This window comes from Hyperolius riggenbachi, chromosome 3 (assembly GCF_040937935.1).
Source record: "Hyperolius riggenbachi isolate aHypRig1 chromosome 3, aHypRig1.pri, whole genome shotgun sequence".
In the NCBI taxonomy this organism is placed as follows: Eukaryota; Metazoa; Chordata; class Amphibia; order Anura; family Hyperoliidae; genus Hyperolius; species Hyperolius riggenbachi.
Genome location: NC_090648.1, coordinates 222716114 through 222734663, shown reverse-complemented (window position 1 = coordinate 222734663; position 18550 = coordinate 222716114). Strand labels below are relative to the sequence as shown.

Sequence of the window (18550 nt, the reverse complement as noted above, 5' to 3'; positions counted from 1 at the left end):
GTGTAGCTGGGTCCATGCTTTTTGCTACTGCGCATGTGCGCAGCAGCATGGACCCAGACAGCCGTTGAGACAGGACGGGGCCAGGGAGCTGGGGCGGGGTGTGTGCGGGCGGATGGGTGCGCGCGTGCACGAGCGGCTGGTGCGTGCGCATGCGCCCTGTGCAAAAACAGACCTAGAGCCTGTTTTTAAACAGGTTTGGGTCAACTAGTTATATTTATAAAAGCCATGATAGTTGTTGCTATTATTGCATGAGACTTTACACCTTAACTTAATTTTCCACCCAATCTGGCTGTTTCAGTTGGAAATATTTTGTATCATTCAATACAATAATACAATACAATATACAATACAATAACATTTCTATAGCGCTTTTCTCCCATAGGACTCAAAGCGCTTAGGCTCTCTCAGATTCAGTAATTGGTAGTAGGATGATGTATTCACACAACGAAAGTTATATTTCTGCAAATGCCAAGCTGAACAGGTGGGTTTTTAGTCTGGATTTAAACACGTCCAGGGATGGAGCTGTCCTGATCTGTTGAGGTAAGGAGTTCCAAAACGTAGGGGCAGCATGACAGAAGGCTCTGGGACCAAAAGTTTCCAAGTGGACTTTGGGTATGACTAGATTAATTAGAACCTGTGGATCTGAGAATGCGGGGATTGCTACGCAGCTGCAACATTTCTTTCAAGTATCGAGGGCCCAGATTATTCAGTGATTTAAATGTCAGTAGGCCGATCTTGAATAGGACCCTCCAGTCTATAGGTAGCCAGTGAAGGGAGTGCAGGACTGGCGTTATTTGGCAGTGACGGGGTTGGTTGGCTAGCAGTCTGGCAGCAGTATTCTGTATCAGCTGTAGGCGGTACAAGTTATTTTTTGGAAGGCCAGTGTAGAGAGCATTGCAGTAATCCAGTCGGAATGTAATGAAGGCATGAACTAAAGTTGGTAGATCTTCTGGGGGGATGAAGTGCTTGATTTTTGCGATGTTCTTAAGGTGAAAATAGGATGATTTCACCACAGCAGAGATGTGAATTCTGAAAGTTTAAATCCCTATCAATTAGAACTCCCAGGCTACGCACATGATCGGAGCTGCGTAGATTCGTGCCTCCTATTCCCAGTGGTGAAGACTGCAAGTTAACCACTTGAGGACCTAGGGCTTTACCCCCCTTAAAGAGAACCTGTACTGAGTAAAATTATTGAAAATAAACACATGAGGTAACTTCAAATGAACATTACATAGTTACCTTGCCCTCAGTTCCTCTCAGAAGCTCACCATTTTCTTCTGACAGTGATCCCTTCCAGTTCTGACAACATTTTGTCAGAACTGAAATATATCAGTTGCTGTCAGTAAAATATCAGTTGCTGTCAGTTACAGCTGAGAGGAAAACTGATGTGTCCATGTTTCCCTATGGCTCAAGTGGGCGATGTTACAGTTTAACAGTGTGCTGACCAGGAAGCTGTTAGGGGGTAATAGCCATTTTCAAAATGGAGGACAGAGAATTCCATTAATCACAGTGGAAAAACAGGACACAGGAGAGGAAAAATAGATTGAGGAGTAGACTACACAGGCGGTAAGTATGACTTGTGTATGTTTATTTTGACTTTTAATGTTCAGTTCAGGTTTTCTTTAAGGACCGTCCACATTTTTTCCATTCAGACCACTGCAGCTTTCACGGTTTATTGCTCGCTCATACAACCTACCACCTAAATGAGTTTTGGCTCCTTTTCTTGTCACTAATAAAGCTTTCTTTTGGTGCTATTTGATTGCTCCTGCGATTTTTACTTTTTATTATATTCAGCAAAAAAGACATGAATTTTGGCAAAAAAATAATTTTTTTTAACTTTCTGTGCTGACATTTTTCAAATTAAGTAAAATTTCTGTATACATGCAGCGCGAAAAATGTGGACAAACATGTTTTTGATTAAAAAAAAAACATTCAGTGTATTTTTATTGGTTTGGGTAAAAGTTATAGCGTTTACAAACTATGGTGCAAAAAGTGAATTTTCCCATTTTCAAGCATCTATGACTTTTCTGACCACCTGACATGTTTCATGAGGGGCTAGAATTCCAGGATAGTATAAATACCCCCCAAATGACCCCATTTTGGAAAGAAGACATCCCAAAGTATTCACTGAGAGGCATAGTGAGTTCATAGAAGATATTAATTTTTGTCACAAGTAAGCGGAAAATGACACTTTGTGACAAAAAAAAAAGTTTCCATTTCTTCTAACTTGCGACAAACAAAAAATGAAATCTGCCACGAACTCACCATGCCCCTCTCTGAATACCTTGAAGTGTCTACTTTCCAAAATGGGGTCATTTGTGGGGTGTGTTTACTGTCCTCGCATTTTGGGGGGTGCTAATTTGTAAGCACCCCTGTAAAGCCTAAAGGTGCTCATTGGACTTTGGGCCCCTTAGCGCAGTTAGGCTACAAAAAAGTGCCACACATGTGGTATTTCCGTACTCAGGAGAAGTAGTATAATGTGTTTTGGGGTGTATTTTTACACATACCGATGCTGGGTGGGAGAAATATCTCTGTAAATGAAATGACAATTTTTTAATTTTTTTTACACACAATTGTCCATTTACAGAGATCTTTCTCCCACTCAGCATGGGTATGTGTACAAATACACCCCAAAACACATTATACTACTTCTCCTGAGTACGGCGATACCACGTGTGGCACTTTTTTACACCCTAACTGCGCTAAGGGGCCCAAAGTCCAATGAGTACCTTTAGGATTTCACAGGTCATTTTGAGAAATTTCGTTTCAAGACTACTCCTCACGGTTTAGGGCCCCTAAAATGCCAGGACAGTATAGGAACCCCACAAATGACCCCATTTTAGAAAGAAGACACCCCAAGGTATTCAGTTAGTAGTATGGTGAGTTCATAGAAGATTTTATTTTTTGTCACAAGTTAGCGGAAAATGACACTTTGTGAAAAAAACCAATAAAAATCAATTTCCGCTAACTTGTGACAAAAAATAAAATCTTCTATGAACTCACCGTACTACTAACAGAATACCTTGGGGTGTCTTCTTTCTAAAATGGAGTCATTTGTGGGGTTCCTATACTGTCCTGGCATTTTAGGGGCCCTAAACCGTGAGGAGTAGTCTTGAAACAAAATTTCTTAATATGACCTGTGAAATCCTAAAGGTACTCATTGGACTTTGGGCCCCTTAGCGCAGTTAGGGTGCAAAAAAGTGCCACACATGTGGTATCGCCGTACTCGGGAGAAGTAGTACAATGTGTTTTGGGGTGTATTTTTACACATACCCATGCTGGGTGGGAGAAATAACTCTGTAAATGGACAATTGTGTGTAAAAAAATCAAAAGATTGTCATTTACAGAGGTATTTCTCCCACCCAGCATGAGTATGTGTAAAAATACACCTCAAAACACATTGTACTACTTCTCCCGAGTACGGCGATACCACATGTGTGGCACTTTTTTGCACCCTAACTGCACTAAGGGGCCCAAAGTCCAATGAGTACCTTTAGGATTTCACAGGTCATTTTTGTTTCAAGACTACTCCTCACGGTTTAGGGCCCCTAAAATGCCAGGGCAGTATAGGAACCCCACTAATGACCCAATTTTAGAAAGAAGACACCCCAAGGTATTCCGTTAGGAGTATGGTGAGTTCATAGAAGTTTTTATTTTTTTGTCACAAGTTAGCGGAAATTGATTTTAATTGTTTTTTTTAACAAAGTGTCATTTTCCGCTAACTTGTGACAAAAAATAAAATCTTCTATGAACTCACCATACTCCGTACGGAATACCTTTGGGTGTCTTCTTTCTAGAATGGGGTCATTTGTGGGGTTCCTATACTGCCCTGGCATTTTAGGGGCCCTAAACCGTGAGGAGTAGTCTTGAAACCAAATGTCGCAAAATGACCTGTGAAATCCTAAAGGTACTCATTGGACTTTGGGCCCCTTAGCGTACTTAGAGTGTAAAAAAGTGCCACACATGTGGTACCGCCGTACTCAGGAGAAGTAGTATAATGTGTTTTGGGGTGTATTTTTACACATACCCATGCTAAGTGGGAGAAATATCTCTGTAAATGACAATTGTTTGATTTTTTTTACACACAATTGTCCATTTACATAGAAATTTCTCCCACCTAGCATGGGTATGTGTAAAAATACACCCCAAAACACATTATACTACTTTTCCTGAGTACGGCGGTACCACATGTGTGACACTTTTTTGCAGCCTAGGTGCGCTAAGGGGCCCAACGTCCTATTCACAGGTCATTTTGAGGCATTTGTTTTCTAGACTACTCCTCGCGGTTTTAGGGCCCCTAAAATGCCAGGGCAGTATAGGAACCCCACAAGTGACCCCATTTTAGAAAGAAGACACTCCAAGGTATTCCGTTAGGTGTATGGCGAGTTCATAGAAGATTTTATTTTTTGTCACAAGTTAGTGAAAAATGACACTTTGTGAAAAAAAAACAATAAAAATCAATTTCCGCTAACTTTTGACAAAAAATAAAATCTGCTATGAACTCGTCATACACCTAACAGAATACCTTGGGGTGTCTTTTTTTTCTAAAATGGGGTCACTTGTGGGGTTCCTATACCGCCCTGGCATTTTACGGGCCCAAAACCGTGAGTAGTCTGGAAACCAAATGTCTCAAAATGACTGTTCAGGGGTATAAGCATCTGCAAATTTTGATGACAGGTGGTCTATGAGGGGTCGAATTTTGTGGAACCGGTCATAAGCAGGGTGGCCTTTTAGATGACAGGTTGTATTGGGCCTGATCTGATGGATAGGAGTGCTAGGGGGGTGACAGGAGGTGATTGATGGGTGTCTCAGGGGGTGGTTAGAGGGGAAAATAGATGCAATCAATGCACTGGGGAGGTGATCGGAAGGGGGTCTGAGGGGGATCTGAGGGTTTGGCCGAGTGAACAGGAGCCCACACGGGGCAAATTAGGGCCTGATCTGATGGGTAGGTGTGCTAGGGGGTGACAGGAGGTGATTGATGGGTGTCTCAAGGTGTGATTAGAGGGGGGAATAGATGCAAGCAATGCACTGGCGAGGTGATCAGGGCTGGGGTCTGAGGGCATTCTGAGGGTGTGGGCGGGTGATTGAGTGCCCTAGGGGCAGATAGGGGTCTAATCTGATAGGTAGCAGTGACAGGGGGTGATTGATGGGTAATTAGTGGGTGTTTAGGGTAGAGAACAGATGTAAACACTGCACTTGGGAGGTGATCGGACGTCGGATCTGCGGGCGATCTATTGGTGTGGGTGGGTGATCAGATTGCCCGCAAGGGGCAGGTTAGGGGCTGATTGATGGGTGGCAGTGACAGCGGGTGATTGATGGGTGGCAGTGACAAGGGGTGATTGATGGGTGGCAGTGACAGGGGGTGATTGATGGGTGATTGATAGGTGATTGACAGGTAATCAGTGGGTTATTACAGGGGAGAACAGATGTAAATATTGCACTGGTGAATTGATAAGGGGGGGTCTGAGGGCAATCTGAGCGTGTAGGCGGGTGATTGGGTGCCCGCAAGGGGCAGATTAGGGTCTGATCTGATGAGTAACAGTGACAGGTGGTGATAGGGGGTGATTGATGGGTAATTAGTGGGTGTTTATGGTAGAGAATAGATGTAAACACTGCGCTTGGGAGGTGATCTGATGTCGGCTCTGCGCGCGATCTATTGGTGTGGGTGGGTGATCAGTTTGCCCGCAAGGGGCAGGTTAGGGGCTGATTGATGGGTGGCAGTGACAGGGGGTGATTGATGGGTGATTGACAGGTGATTGACAGGTGATCAGTGGGTTATTACAGGGAAGGACAGATGTAAATAATGCCCTAGCGAATTGATAAGGGGGGGTCTGAGGGCAATCTGAGCGTGTAGGCGGGTGATTGGGTGCCCGCAAGGGGCAGATTAGGGTCTGATCTGATGGGTAACAGTGACAGGTGGTGATGGGGGGTGATTGATGGGTGATTGATGGGTAATTAGTGGGTGTTTAGAGGAGAGAATAGATGTAAACACTGCGCTTGGGTGGTGATCTGATGTCAGATCTGCGGGCGATCTATTGGTGTGGGTGGGTGATCAGTTTGCCCGCAAGGGGCAGGTTAGGGGCTGATTGATGGGTGGCAGTCACAGGGGGTGATTGATGGGTGGCAGTGACAGGGGGTGATTGATGGGTGATTGACAGGTGATTGACAGGTGATCAGTGGGTTATTACAGGGAAGGACAGATGTAAATAATGCCCTGGCGAATTGATAAGGGGGGTCTGAGGGCAATCTGAGCGTGTAGGCGGGTGATTGGGTGCCCGCAAGGGGCAGATTAGGGTCTGATCTGATGGGTAACAGTGACAGGTGGTGATAGGGGGTGATTGATGGGTAATTAGTGGGTGTTTAGAGGAGAGAATAGATGTAAACACTGCGCTTGGGTGGTGATCTGATGTCGGATCTGTGGGCGATCTATTGGTGTGGGTGGGTGATCAGATTGCCCGCAAGGGGCAGGTTAGGGGCTGATTGATGGGTGGCAGTGACAGGGGGTGATTGATGGGTGATTGACAGGTGATTGACAGGTGATTGACAGGTGATTGACAGGTGATCAGGGGGGATAGATGCATACAGTACATGGGGGGGGGTCTGGGGTGGGGGGGGGGTGTCTGGGGAGAATCTGAGGGGTGGGGGGGTGATCAGGAGGGAGCAGAGGGCAGGGGGGGATAAAAAAAATAGCGTTGACAGATAGTAACAGGGAGTGATTGATGGGTGATTAGGGGGGTGATTGGGTGCAAACAGGGGTCTGGGGGGTGGGCAGGGGGGGGGTCTGATGGGTGCTGTGGGCGATCTGGGGCAGGGGGGGGGGGAAATCAGTGTGCTTGGTGCAGACTAGGGTGGCTACAGCCTGCCCTGGTGGTCCCTCGGACACTGGGACCACCAGGGCAGGAGGCAGCCTGTATAATACACTTTGTAAACATTACAAAGTGTATTATACACTTTGTATGCGGCGATCGTCGGGTTAACATCCCGCCGGCGCTTCCGTATGGCCGGCGGGATGTTGCGGCGGGTGAGCGGCGCCAGGCGGAGGCGGAGGATCGCGTCACTGATGACGCGATCGCTCCGCCCATGTCCCTACAACGACCGCCGCCATTTGTCAATACGGCGGTCCTTGCGGGGTCCACTTCCCGGCCGCCATTTGTCAATACGGCGGTCGGGAAGTGGTTAAGTTGTTTTGTTGTCATGTGCTGCCCTCCGATCAGAAGGACTTCAGTTTTGTCTGCATTTAGTTTCAGCCAGTTGTCATTCATCCATTGCTGTAGTTCACGTGAGCAGGCGTTTATAGTTAGAGTTGAGTCTGTCACACCAGGCTTGAAGGAAAGATATAGTTGGGTGTCGTCCGCATAGCAGCGGTAACATGTAAATCGTGAAAAGCAGGGGAGGGAGGATTTAGCCTTGGGGCACCCCATACTTAAGTGGTACAGGGGTGGACAGGAAGGGCCACATAGACACTTTTTTAGTTCTGCCACACAAGAAGGATTGGAACCACTGAAGAACTATTCCATCAATGCCGCAGTATTCCTGTAGCCTGTTTATCAAGATGTCATGTTCAACAGTATCAAAGGCTGCAGAAAGGTCTAGCAGTATGAGAATGGAGCACTCTCTCCTCTGTCTCTTGCCATGAGCAGGTGGTTGCATATTTGGATGAGGGCAGTTTCAGTGCTGTGGTGTTTCCTGAAGCCAGACTGGAATGGGTCATAACTGTTGTTTTGTAGGATTTTGGCTTCTAGCTGGAGGTATACAGCTTTTTCTATTAGCTTACCCAGAAAGGGAAGGTTAGAGACAGGTCTATAGCTGGTCATTGCATCTGGGTCCAGGGAGGGTTTTTTGAGGAGAGGCCTGATGATTGCTTCCTTGAGTAAATCAGGAAATAACCCTGATTGTAAGGAACAGTTAACAATTTTGAGGAATACCAGTACAAACAGGTTGTGGCAGTTCAACATGAACTGTGTTTAAGGATGGATACCACCTTGACAAACTTCTAAAAGAGATTTGCAATAGCCTAAGTTGGGGATAAGTGAGGTTTGTTTTTTGTGTGTTTTTGTTGTTGTTTTTTAAATGTACTTGCACCATTTCCTGTTGTAGGCAGGCCAAGTATCAACTGAAGGTGCAAATCTGGCAGCCCGTGTTAATCAATGGGCTAATTCACATTTTATGCAATTTGCGCATGCAGGAAAAAGCTTACAACATCAATGACTGAAGATAAACTTACCACACACGTTATCTCCTTCAAATCATGACATGCATGTTGCCTGCACGCTGCAAGTGTAAACCCTCCCTTTAACCTTAGTGTATATATGATTTTAAAATACAGTAGGCAAGATTAAACATATCTCTCATCCACATGTAAAACATAAGTATGTATGCCAATAATCCTGCCATTAATAAAGAAAATAGACAAATCAGGGGTTCCTAAACTTCCTATTCCTGTTATTTTCCAGCCTCAGTTAAAGAACAGGGGGCATTTATGTTATATAGTGCGCTAATATGCAGACTGGCTAATATACAGGGCATAAACATTACAAACAATAAAAAGACATAACCGGTGATGAGCTATTTCTTAGTTTAGCTCAGTATAGTTCTTGAAATACCGACAATAAACACAATGGGAAAATATACATAGTCTCCACAATGTGCGAAGGAGAGCACTGTAATTACATTACTGGTGTAAATGATAAGTCAAGTTGTCCAGACTAGAAGAATTTGGACTTTCCCTGATGTTATTACAGACCTGAAATGCGAAAACCTCCTTAATCAAAGTTTCTCCAAAAACAAATCCAGATCCAGCTGTGGTATAATTGAGAAAGATCTGCAAAAACACAAACAGTGCATTAATGCCATTGCCTGTCATGCTATTCAGCAGCTAAATACCCATCTATACCGCACCCCAAAAAAGACATACATGTCACACAGCAAACTGATATAACTTAATTCATTAAAGTCATCCAGAAGGGAAATTCCTTTGGGACAGGCAAGAACAGGTACTGTAACAGAATGAATACTACCTGTATCTGTTTCCCAAGAAAGTTGAAGGCCTGATACCCTGGTTCAGTACGAATGATAAATATTCCCAAAACAAATTCAAGCCCCAGTCCCCAAGCTACTGCACGCCAAGACACCTGGGAAACACAGCAGATATAAACAAATTACAGCACACTAAATGCATTGGATATAAGATGCTAAATAGTATTCAGCTCTGATGAACTGGAAAATAATCAAGTAAGCAATAGTTTTACTATGTAATTATTAACACTTACTACTTTCAGAGATTCAGAAACTGGACAGGCTAAACAATTTCCATTATTAATGCAGTATACTTCACAGTGTGTTGATATTAAAGGTTGTGTTCAATCTTGCACCATTCATCCTATATTATAACATTTATTTATTATAGTCAGTTCTATTCAGTTAATGTCTTTCAGAGGTCTAAGACTAGGTTCACAGTATGACGGACTGACAACGTGTACTGTCTCAACAGATCCAATGTATGTTTTTATTGAACAGTACTTGTATAGTAGAAAGATTTTTTTCTCCTTTTGTTTCTATAGTACAGAGGGAGAAAAGTCATGCGTGTAGTAGGTGCAGCATTTATTGAATAACTTTTAATATTTGTATTATTTATTATACCAATACAGTTTATTTATCCACAATGGCGTGAACCAAAAAGAGTTTATAGAGCCCAAAAAAAGAAATTCATTATGTCTGTTCTATGTTGAATGAACTAGTGAGAACAGATGCAGTCCTTTTCTATATGTAATACTTTTCATTGTGTCCATTGGCATATATAGCACATGTGATGTCTGTAAAAACCATTCCAAATGGGGCTTTGCATTCCACTTCCAGGACAGAGAAAACAGACACCGCAAAAATGAGCAATCTACAGAGAACATAGAATTCATTGTTTCTGCTTGTTTTTGCAATGGAAAATGGTCAGTTGTTTGATTTAATGTGAACCTATCCTTAGGCCTGACAAGTGAACAGTCCAACTTCCTGGCTGTTGGCCAGTGGCCACAAGCGCCTTTTTTTAGCTACAATGACATGCCACTTGAATGGCAGGATATGTCACTTCATGTGTGCTGTGGCCGGACTCAGATGTGCCTATATGGGGTAGGGGCACCTCTCCATTGCCTGTGCCGAGTGCTGGCAAGCGCCTGGTCAATGCACAGAATAAAATCACAATATTGCTCTGGTATTATATCTACACAGAGTTGAAAGTAAATTAGTACTCCATTGAAAAGCTGTAATTAGGTTGGGATTGAAGAAGTGATGGTAAAGGGTCCGCTTTCCTACAGTTGCATGATTGTAACATTCTCTATATGTCCAACTAGTTAAAAGAATTGGGAGGGATATGGAAGCTGACATATTTATTTCAATTTAAACAATGCACATTGCCTGGCTGTCCAATTGATCCTTTGCCTCTAATACCTTTAACCATTTACCCTGAACAAGTATACAGATCAGATGTTTCTGAATGAATATGATAAGATTAGCCCCATTCTTATTTCAGGTGTGTGACCAGATATTACTGCAGCCAAAGACACAAGCAGAACTTCCAGGCAACTGGTATACAAATGGAAATAAATATGACAGCCATATGCCTTTCACTTCAGGTGTTCTTTAGGGCTCCTTCACATTAGAGCCCTTTTTCGGCGTTTTAACGCAAAGTCTATACTTTGCGTTAACTAAGGTAAAAGGAAAGTCCATAGACTTTCATTTTACCTTTCACACCCGGCGCTGCGTTTCGATGCGTTGCGGTATGACGCATCCCGGGGCATTTTATAGTTGGGAATCAGCGTTTCCCCTTCAGGTAAATTAACTACTACCGCCGCTACTCAGCGTCGCACCGCAGATTCCCGACGACACGCCGCAACGCCTGCAGGAGCCGTTCTCCTGCACGTTTTGAGTGTGTAACCGGCCTTAACCACTTCACTACCCTGGTAATTTTCACAGTTCATATCAGCTGTGATTACTTTGGCAATAACTTTATCAATAATTATCACAACTAAATTATCTATATAGTTTTTTTTTTCAGGACAAATAAGGTTTTTTGTGGCTGGTGTTTGTTATTTGTAATTACCTTATTTTCTATTCATTTTAAAAGGAAAATAAGGAAACAAGTGAAAAAATACACAATTTATCTACTTTCACACATTACAGCTTTATTGTAAACAGTTCTATTGTACATTAAACCCGCACATTTTATTTGTCTATCTCTCCTGTTTATTTAAACAGTTCGTGTGTTTTGATAATTATTAGATGTAACAATTAAGTAATGTATACAATCTGCTACTGTCTGCTCCTGGAATGCATATTTTACACTTGTTTACTAATTAACTCTGCCATTGAATTCCCTGGGAAGAGGAGATGGGGGTTGCTGTCATTATTTTACAACTCTGTAGTGATGTTATCAGGTCAGAGATAAATAAACTGTGTTATTTAACATTTTGTAGGAAGGAGAGTGCAGACACTTATTTTTACATCATAGGGACAGCAAGTGGTTAAAATAATCTTCATTCTGTCCCAGCCTCAGTATCAGAGATTTGGATTAAAGTTCAAAGGATAAATTATCAAGACAGAGGAAGTCACTTAACACGTGCTAAAACAAGAATGCTGGTGACAATTAATAATATTTCTACTCCAGATTCACATCAGCTTCTATTAAAAACATTTAAAAGAAAAAAACATGAACAGTGAAAGGGAACACATAGGACTGTTACTGTATGGTAGAATGAACTGATTTCTCAGGTAAAATCATTGTACCATTTCTGCGTTCCCCGGGTTATTGACAGTATGAAGTTGAAGAGAGGGTAATTTTTTTCCTAGTCAGTGGCGCAACTGTAGTGGTTAGTAGTGGTTGCGGGAGGCTATGAGGCCCCTCTTCTCCTCCTTCATATTCTGAAGAGTAGTGCAGCAGAGCAGTGTATTAACTCCCCACCCCAGTACTATGCCGGGTCTCCTCTATTCTTACTGGCAGCGGCACACACTCAATACTTTTATACATACGGCTTCCAAAGCTGTACTTACTCTGCAAGGTGGGGAAGGGATGCCGGGAGAAGTGTGTTTGACTGGCCACATGTGCGATGGGGGGGGGGAGGACATGGATACCAGGGAGGATGCCCCATACCAATTTCACTTTGGGATCCCAGAGGATTTTGTTAGGCCCCTGTCTTCCCTGTTTGTCTTATGTTACTTATGCATCTGTTAAAGCTGCATTTCTTACAATGCATTTGCAGAGTTCTATCCAGGAAGCCATCATGGAGTTATTGAAGCAGGGCTGGCGCTACCATAGAGGAAAAGGGAGCAATTGTCCCGGGGCCCTGAGCAGTTCCGGGCCCTCCTAAGTCTCCCCCTGACTTGTGCTCCCAGGGACCCCTGCAAAGTTTTTTTTATCATAGCAACTCACCTGTCCTGGCATGCGGCTTGGTCCGTGCTCCTCATCTTCATCCTCACTGGCTGCCTCTTCTCCTTGGCCCATTGCATGTCATTATGCAATAACATGTTCCAGGTCACTGAGAAGAGGAAGCCAGTTGGTATGAAGAGAGCGCACGGACTGCGTAATGACTGGGGCTGTGTGTCGGTACAGGTGAGTAGCTATGCTGAGAAAAAAACAGTGCAGAGGCTGCAGAAAGCACAGTAAAGATGAGGGGAGGAGCTTGGGGTGGGGGCAGCAAATGGCCCAGGGGGTGACTTTGTTGTGGGGAGGGGGGGCAGGTTAATTTTGCGCCAGGGCCCCATTATGGCTTGACCCAGCCCTGAAGTTAAGCGTACCAGATATAATCAGAATTATATACACAAACTGATCAATAACACAGATGTGTGCTTATTATTCTTGCATTTATATTGTAAAATAGATTCACTTACTTTGCGATGGTGCTTGGACATGATAAACAGAAAGACAACAAACATGCAAACGCCACCAAAAGATATTAGCTGGGCTGGCCTTTTAGCTGTGTCCACGGCCAACCAAACAATTAGACCAATAAGAACCAATGCAGCAAACACCCTAAAACCAAAAAATACACATTAAAATTGTGACGAAATGAATTTGAAGTATCCTAATTATGCAATTTCCCCTAAAATAGTAGTTCCTAAACAACATGCTGAAATATCATTTAACCCGTTCAGCACCGCAGTCCGAAAATCTCATGCATCCGAGCAACGTTCACCTCCCATTCATTTGCCTATAACTTTATTGCTACTTATCACAATGAATTGATCTATATCTTGTTTTTTCCACCACTAAGTAGGCTTTCTTTGGGTAGTACATTTTGCTAAGAATTATTTTTTTCTAAATCTATTTTAACAGGAAGATTAAGAAAGAAATGAAAAAAATTCATTATTTCTCAGTTTTTGGCCATTATAGTTTGAAATTAATATACGCTACCGTAATTAAAACTCATGTATTTTATTTGCCCATCTGTCTCGGTTATTACACCATTTAAACAATGTCCCTATCACAATTTATGCCGATATTTCATTTAGAAATAAAGGTGCATTTTTTCAATTTGCGTCCATCACTTTTTATAAGCTTATAATTTTAAATAATATAATAACATATTCTCTTGACATGCATATTTAAAAAGTTCAGACCCTTGGGTAACTATTTATGTTGTTTTTGTTTTTGTTTTTATTGTATTTTTTATTATTTTTTTTAATAAAAAGTGTATGTGGGTAATTTTTGGTGTGGGAGGGAAACTGCTAATTTTAAATGTAAAATAATATTTTTTTTTTTTATTAAAATTGTATGTTGGTGCAGTTTACTATTTGGCCACAAGATGGCCACAGTGAAAAAAGTCCTGGATGCGAACGATCTCGCATCCAAGAACTAAAATGCTGGGGAGATGTTTCCTGGGGGCAGAAATACCGCGCTCTCTGGAGAGAAAGCGTCGGTATTTCTGCGGGGTAGGTAGATCGGTGAATGGGAATTATATTCCCATTCACTGATCGGGGGGCTAGCGGCGGGCAGCGGGAGCATGCGCGGGGGCGCGCCCGATCGCGTGCACCAGCCGGCGGCAGCAGCAGTGCCTATCTGGACGAGGAAGCTTGTCCAGATAGGCCAAACTGGTTAATAGTTATCTATATATATAAAATCGTGTGTGAGTGTGCGTGTGCGCCACGATCACTCGAAAACAGCTTGACCGATTTGAATGAAACTTGGTATACAGATCCCTTACTACCTGGGATGATATGTTCTGGGGGTCTCGTGTCCCCTCTGCACACCTGGGCAGAGCTACAAGCAGCTAATCAGATTTCACCCATTCAGGTAAATCGAAAAAATGGAAAAGGCTGCCATTCTCACAGTAATCAAGTCAGAGTCCCCACACTTTTGGTCACTTGGTTACCGAGGCTAAAAATCTGCGAAAAGTGGGCGGAGCATAAAACAGCCAATCAAATTTCAGCCAATCATTTTTAATGGGAAAATGTAAACTGCAGCAATTCTTAGACTGTTAATCGCATGATTCTCAAACTTGGCACACTTGGTCACTGGGTGAATGAGATTCAGGAAAGTGGGTGGAGACTACAACAGCCAATTAAAATTCACCTATTGATTTTTAAGGGGAATATTTAAACTGCTGCCATTCTTACACTGTTAATGGCAGAGGCTTCAAACTTGCTACAGTCGGTTATTGGGTGACTGGGGGTCCAAATTCACTAAAGGGGCGGGGGCCACAAACAGCCAATCAGATTTCCTTGGTGGATAAACTGCTCCCATTCACACATTTTTTATGCCAGGAACCCGAAAGCTTACAGACTTGGTCATTGAGTGACTGTGTGTCAAGGTCACAAGAAGTGGGCGGAGCCAAAAACGAATTTCACTAGAAAAATATAAAGTGCAGCCATTCTTACACTGTTAATGGCAGGGTTGTCAAACTTTGCACAGTTGGTCACTGGGTGACTAGAATTAATATTCAGGAAAGTGGGTGGAGCCTATAACAGCCACTCAAAATTCACCTGTTTATTTTCAAGGGGAATATTTAAATTGCTGCCATTCTTGCACTGTTAATAGCAGGTGCCTCACACCTGGTACAGTTGGTCACTGGGTAACTGGTGTTCAAATTCAGAAAGGGGGTGGAGCCACAAACAGACTATCAGATTTGTTTAATTTCAATGGTAATATACAAATTATTGATACCAAGGACCACAAAGCTCCTAAACTTGGTAATTGAGTGAGTGTATGTCAAGGTTAGAAAAAGTGAGCAGTGCCAACAACTACATTTTTTACATGGGAAAATATAAACTGCAACCATTCTTACACTGTTAAAGGCAGTGTTCTCAAACTTGGCACAGTTGGTCACTGGGTGACTAGGATTGGTTGATTTTCAAGGGGATTATTTACATTGCTGCCCTTCATACAATCTTCATGGCAGAGGCCTCACATTTGGTACAGTCAGTCACTGGGAGACTGGGGTTTAAATTCTGAAAAGGGGGTGGACCACAAACAGCCAATCAGATTTGTTTAATTTCAGTGGGAAATTGCAACTTATTGTTGCCAAGGACTCCAAAGCTCATAAACTTGGCCATTGAGTGACTGTATGTCCAGGTTAGAAATAGTGGGTGGAGCCAAAAACAACACACTTTTTACATGGGAAAATATAAACTGCAGCCATTCTTACACTGTTAATGGCAGGATTCTCAAACTTGACACAGTTGGTCACTGGGTGACTGGGATTGATATTCAGAAATGTGGGTGCCAATCAAAATTCATCTATTGATTTTTATTTTCAAGGGGAATATTTACATTGCTACCATTCTTACATTGTTAATGGCAGGGGGCTCAAACCTAAAACAGTCTTTGGGTGACTGGGGTCCAAATTCACTAGAGGGGGTGGAGCCATAAACAGCCAATCATATTTGTTAGATTGTTTTCAGCCATTCTGTTATTGGCAGGGTTCTCAAACTTGACACCGTTGGTCACTGGATGACTGGGATTAATACTCAGGAAAGTGGGTGGAGCCTAAAACAGCCAATAAAAATTCACCTATTGATTTCAAGGGGGATATTTACATTGCTGCCATTCTTACACTCTTCATGGCAGAGGCCTCAAATCTGGTACAGTCAGTCGCTGGGAGACTGGGGCTTAAATTCTGAAAAGGGGGCGGGCCACAAACAGCCAATCAGATTTGTTTAAATTCAATGGGAAATTGCAACTTATTGATGCCAAAGACCCCAAAGCTCATAAACTTGGTCATTCAGTGACTGTACGTCAAGGTTAGAAATAGTGAGCGGAGCCAAAAACCACTAACTTTTTACATTGGAAAATATAAACTGCAGCCATTCTTATTCTGTTAATGGCAGGGTTCTCAAACTTGACACAGTTGGTCACTGGGTGACTGGGATTAATATTCAGAAAAGTGGGTGGAGCCTACAACAGCGAATCAAAATTCACCTATTGATTTTCAAGAGGAATTTTGAAACTGCTGCCATTCTTACACTGTTAATGGCAGAGGCCTCAACCCTGCTACAGTCGGTGATTAAGTGACTGGGGTTCAAATTCACTAAAGGGGCACAAACAGCCAATCAGATTTCTTTGCTGGATAAAATGCTTCCATTCACACCATTGTGATGCCAGGAACCCGAAAGCTCAAAACTTGGTCATTGTGTGTCAAGATTACAAAAAGTGGGTGGGGTCAAAATCAGATTTCCCTGGGAAAATGTTAACTGCAGCCCTTCTTCACTGTCAATGGTGGAGTTCTCAAACTTTGCACAGTTGGTTACTGGTTGACTGGGATTAATATTCAGAAAAGTGGGTTGAGCCTAAAAAAGCTAATCAAAATTCACCATTTGTTTTTCAAGGGGAATATTGAAATTGCTGCCATTCTTGCACTCTTAATGGCACAAGCCTCAAACCTGGTACAGCTGGTCATTCGGTCACTGGGATTCAAATTCAGAAAAGTGAGCGGAGCCCCAGACAATCAGATTTGTTTCATTTCACTGGAAAAATACAAATTATTGATGTCAAGGACCCCAAAGCTCACAAAATTGGTCATTGAGTGACTGTGTGTCCAGGTTACAAAAAAGTGGGTAAGGCCAAAAACAAATTTTACTGGGAAAATATAAACTGCAGCCATTCTTACACTGTTAATGGCAGGGTTCTCAAACTTTGCCCAGATGATCACTGGGTGACTGATTAATATTCTGGGAAGTAGGTGGAGCCTGTAATAGCCAATCAAAATTCATTTGTTGATTTTCAAGGAGAATATTTAAATTGCTGCTATTTTTACACTGTTAATAGCAGATGCCTCAAACCTGCTACAGTTGGTCATTCATTGATTGTGGTTCAAATGCTGGAGAGGGGTGGAGTCATATGCCTAAAAGCAGATACTGCATTCATACATCTAAAGCTAAATTCTATAGTGGGAGCAATTGAGTATAAAATCTTTGAATAATTGGAACACGCATACATCAATCCACCTCTCAGGGAGTAATAAACTCTGACACTCACACTACACCCAGATCCGGATTTACATCATAGAAGTCTATAGGCACAGATGTCCTGGCACCCTAGACTTTGCGCTCCATGAACCTACAAACCCCTGCCAAACCGCACTGCAAGTGTGCTGGCTGGCCCAGCTGTCACTTCTCCTTTACTTCCTTTGCCCGTCATAAGTAGCTACAGGTGCCCCTTAGCATTAGGTAGCTAGAGGTAACCTCAGTATTTAGTAGCTAGAGGTGCCCCCAAGTATTAGTGAGCTGGGTGAGTAACCTCTCATTTACACTCCGCTCAGGACTCTGCATAGGGAAGGAGAGAGGTGCTCGGGGAGGCCAGTGTGCCACCTTTCCACCATCCGGCGCCTGTAGGCATGTGCCTACAGTGCCTTATGGTAAATCTGGCCCTAACCACACCAATTAAATAGTGAGCTACAGATTGCAGCTAGGCCACAATGACTTTAAGACACCTATCAGACAGTGGGAAAAGATGCATATCTCACTGTATCAAGCCCCTCAGAGTAGTGGTCTCACTAGAACTTAAGTCTGCAATACAGTGCACATTTGGTATTCCATTCAGGTTAATTGTAGTTAGATGGTTACAGTAATAAATATGAATTATTCTACAGTATATTCTATATACCTTTATCTATAAAGTATTTGATTGAGCGGGCACTATAGTTAGCTGCAATCTATGGAAGACCGGATGAGGGGGTATAAATAAATTACTCCTCCAGACATATCCATTCTTTATCAGGAGCACTCCTAGCCCAACCAATTATTTTAAGCAGATGTGCTGCATAATATTTCCTGAAGTCCAGAAACAGGTACCACTCTTATCTTTGGATAGGGTCAAAAGTCAGAATCTGGTCTTGGTTTCTTTTGGCTTCAAATAAAGGAGTTTAGTTTGGATTGGAGCTGCTTAAAAAAAAAAAGAAATAGTAAGTATAAGGATGATTTGGCAATAGTAGAGAATCTAGGGAAGAATATTAATTTTAACACTATTTTAACACTAGCCATGTGTCAAAATCAAGGAAGATTATTTAGTTAGTTCCATTCCTCAAAGTTTTTGTATATTTTTGAAGCCAATTGTGCAAAATTTTGGGAGAAT

General features: G+C 42.6%; 1 protein-coding gene across 1 annotated transcript in view; it reads right to left on the bottom strand.

The window, feature by feature from the left end:
- The window catches only part of SLC28A1 (solute carrier family 28 member 1), a 68919-nt gene that overhangs the window by 26287 nt on the left and 24082 nt on the right, over window positions 1-18550 (bottom strand). Inside the window, exons 8-10 of the mRNA XM_068272600.1 lie at window positions 12874-13015; window positions 9018-9131; window positions 8744-8821 (exon numbers count right to left, since the gene is read on the bottom strand). Coding sequence (XP_068128701.1) covers window positions 8744-8821; window positions 9018-9131; window positions 12874-13015 — 334 coding nt within the window. The remainder of the gene's footprint in view (window positions 1-8743; window positions 8822-9017; window positions 9132-12873; window positions 13016-18550) is intronic.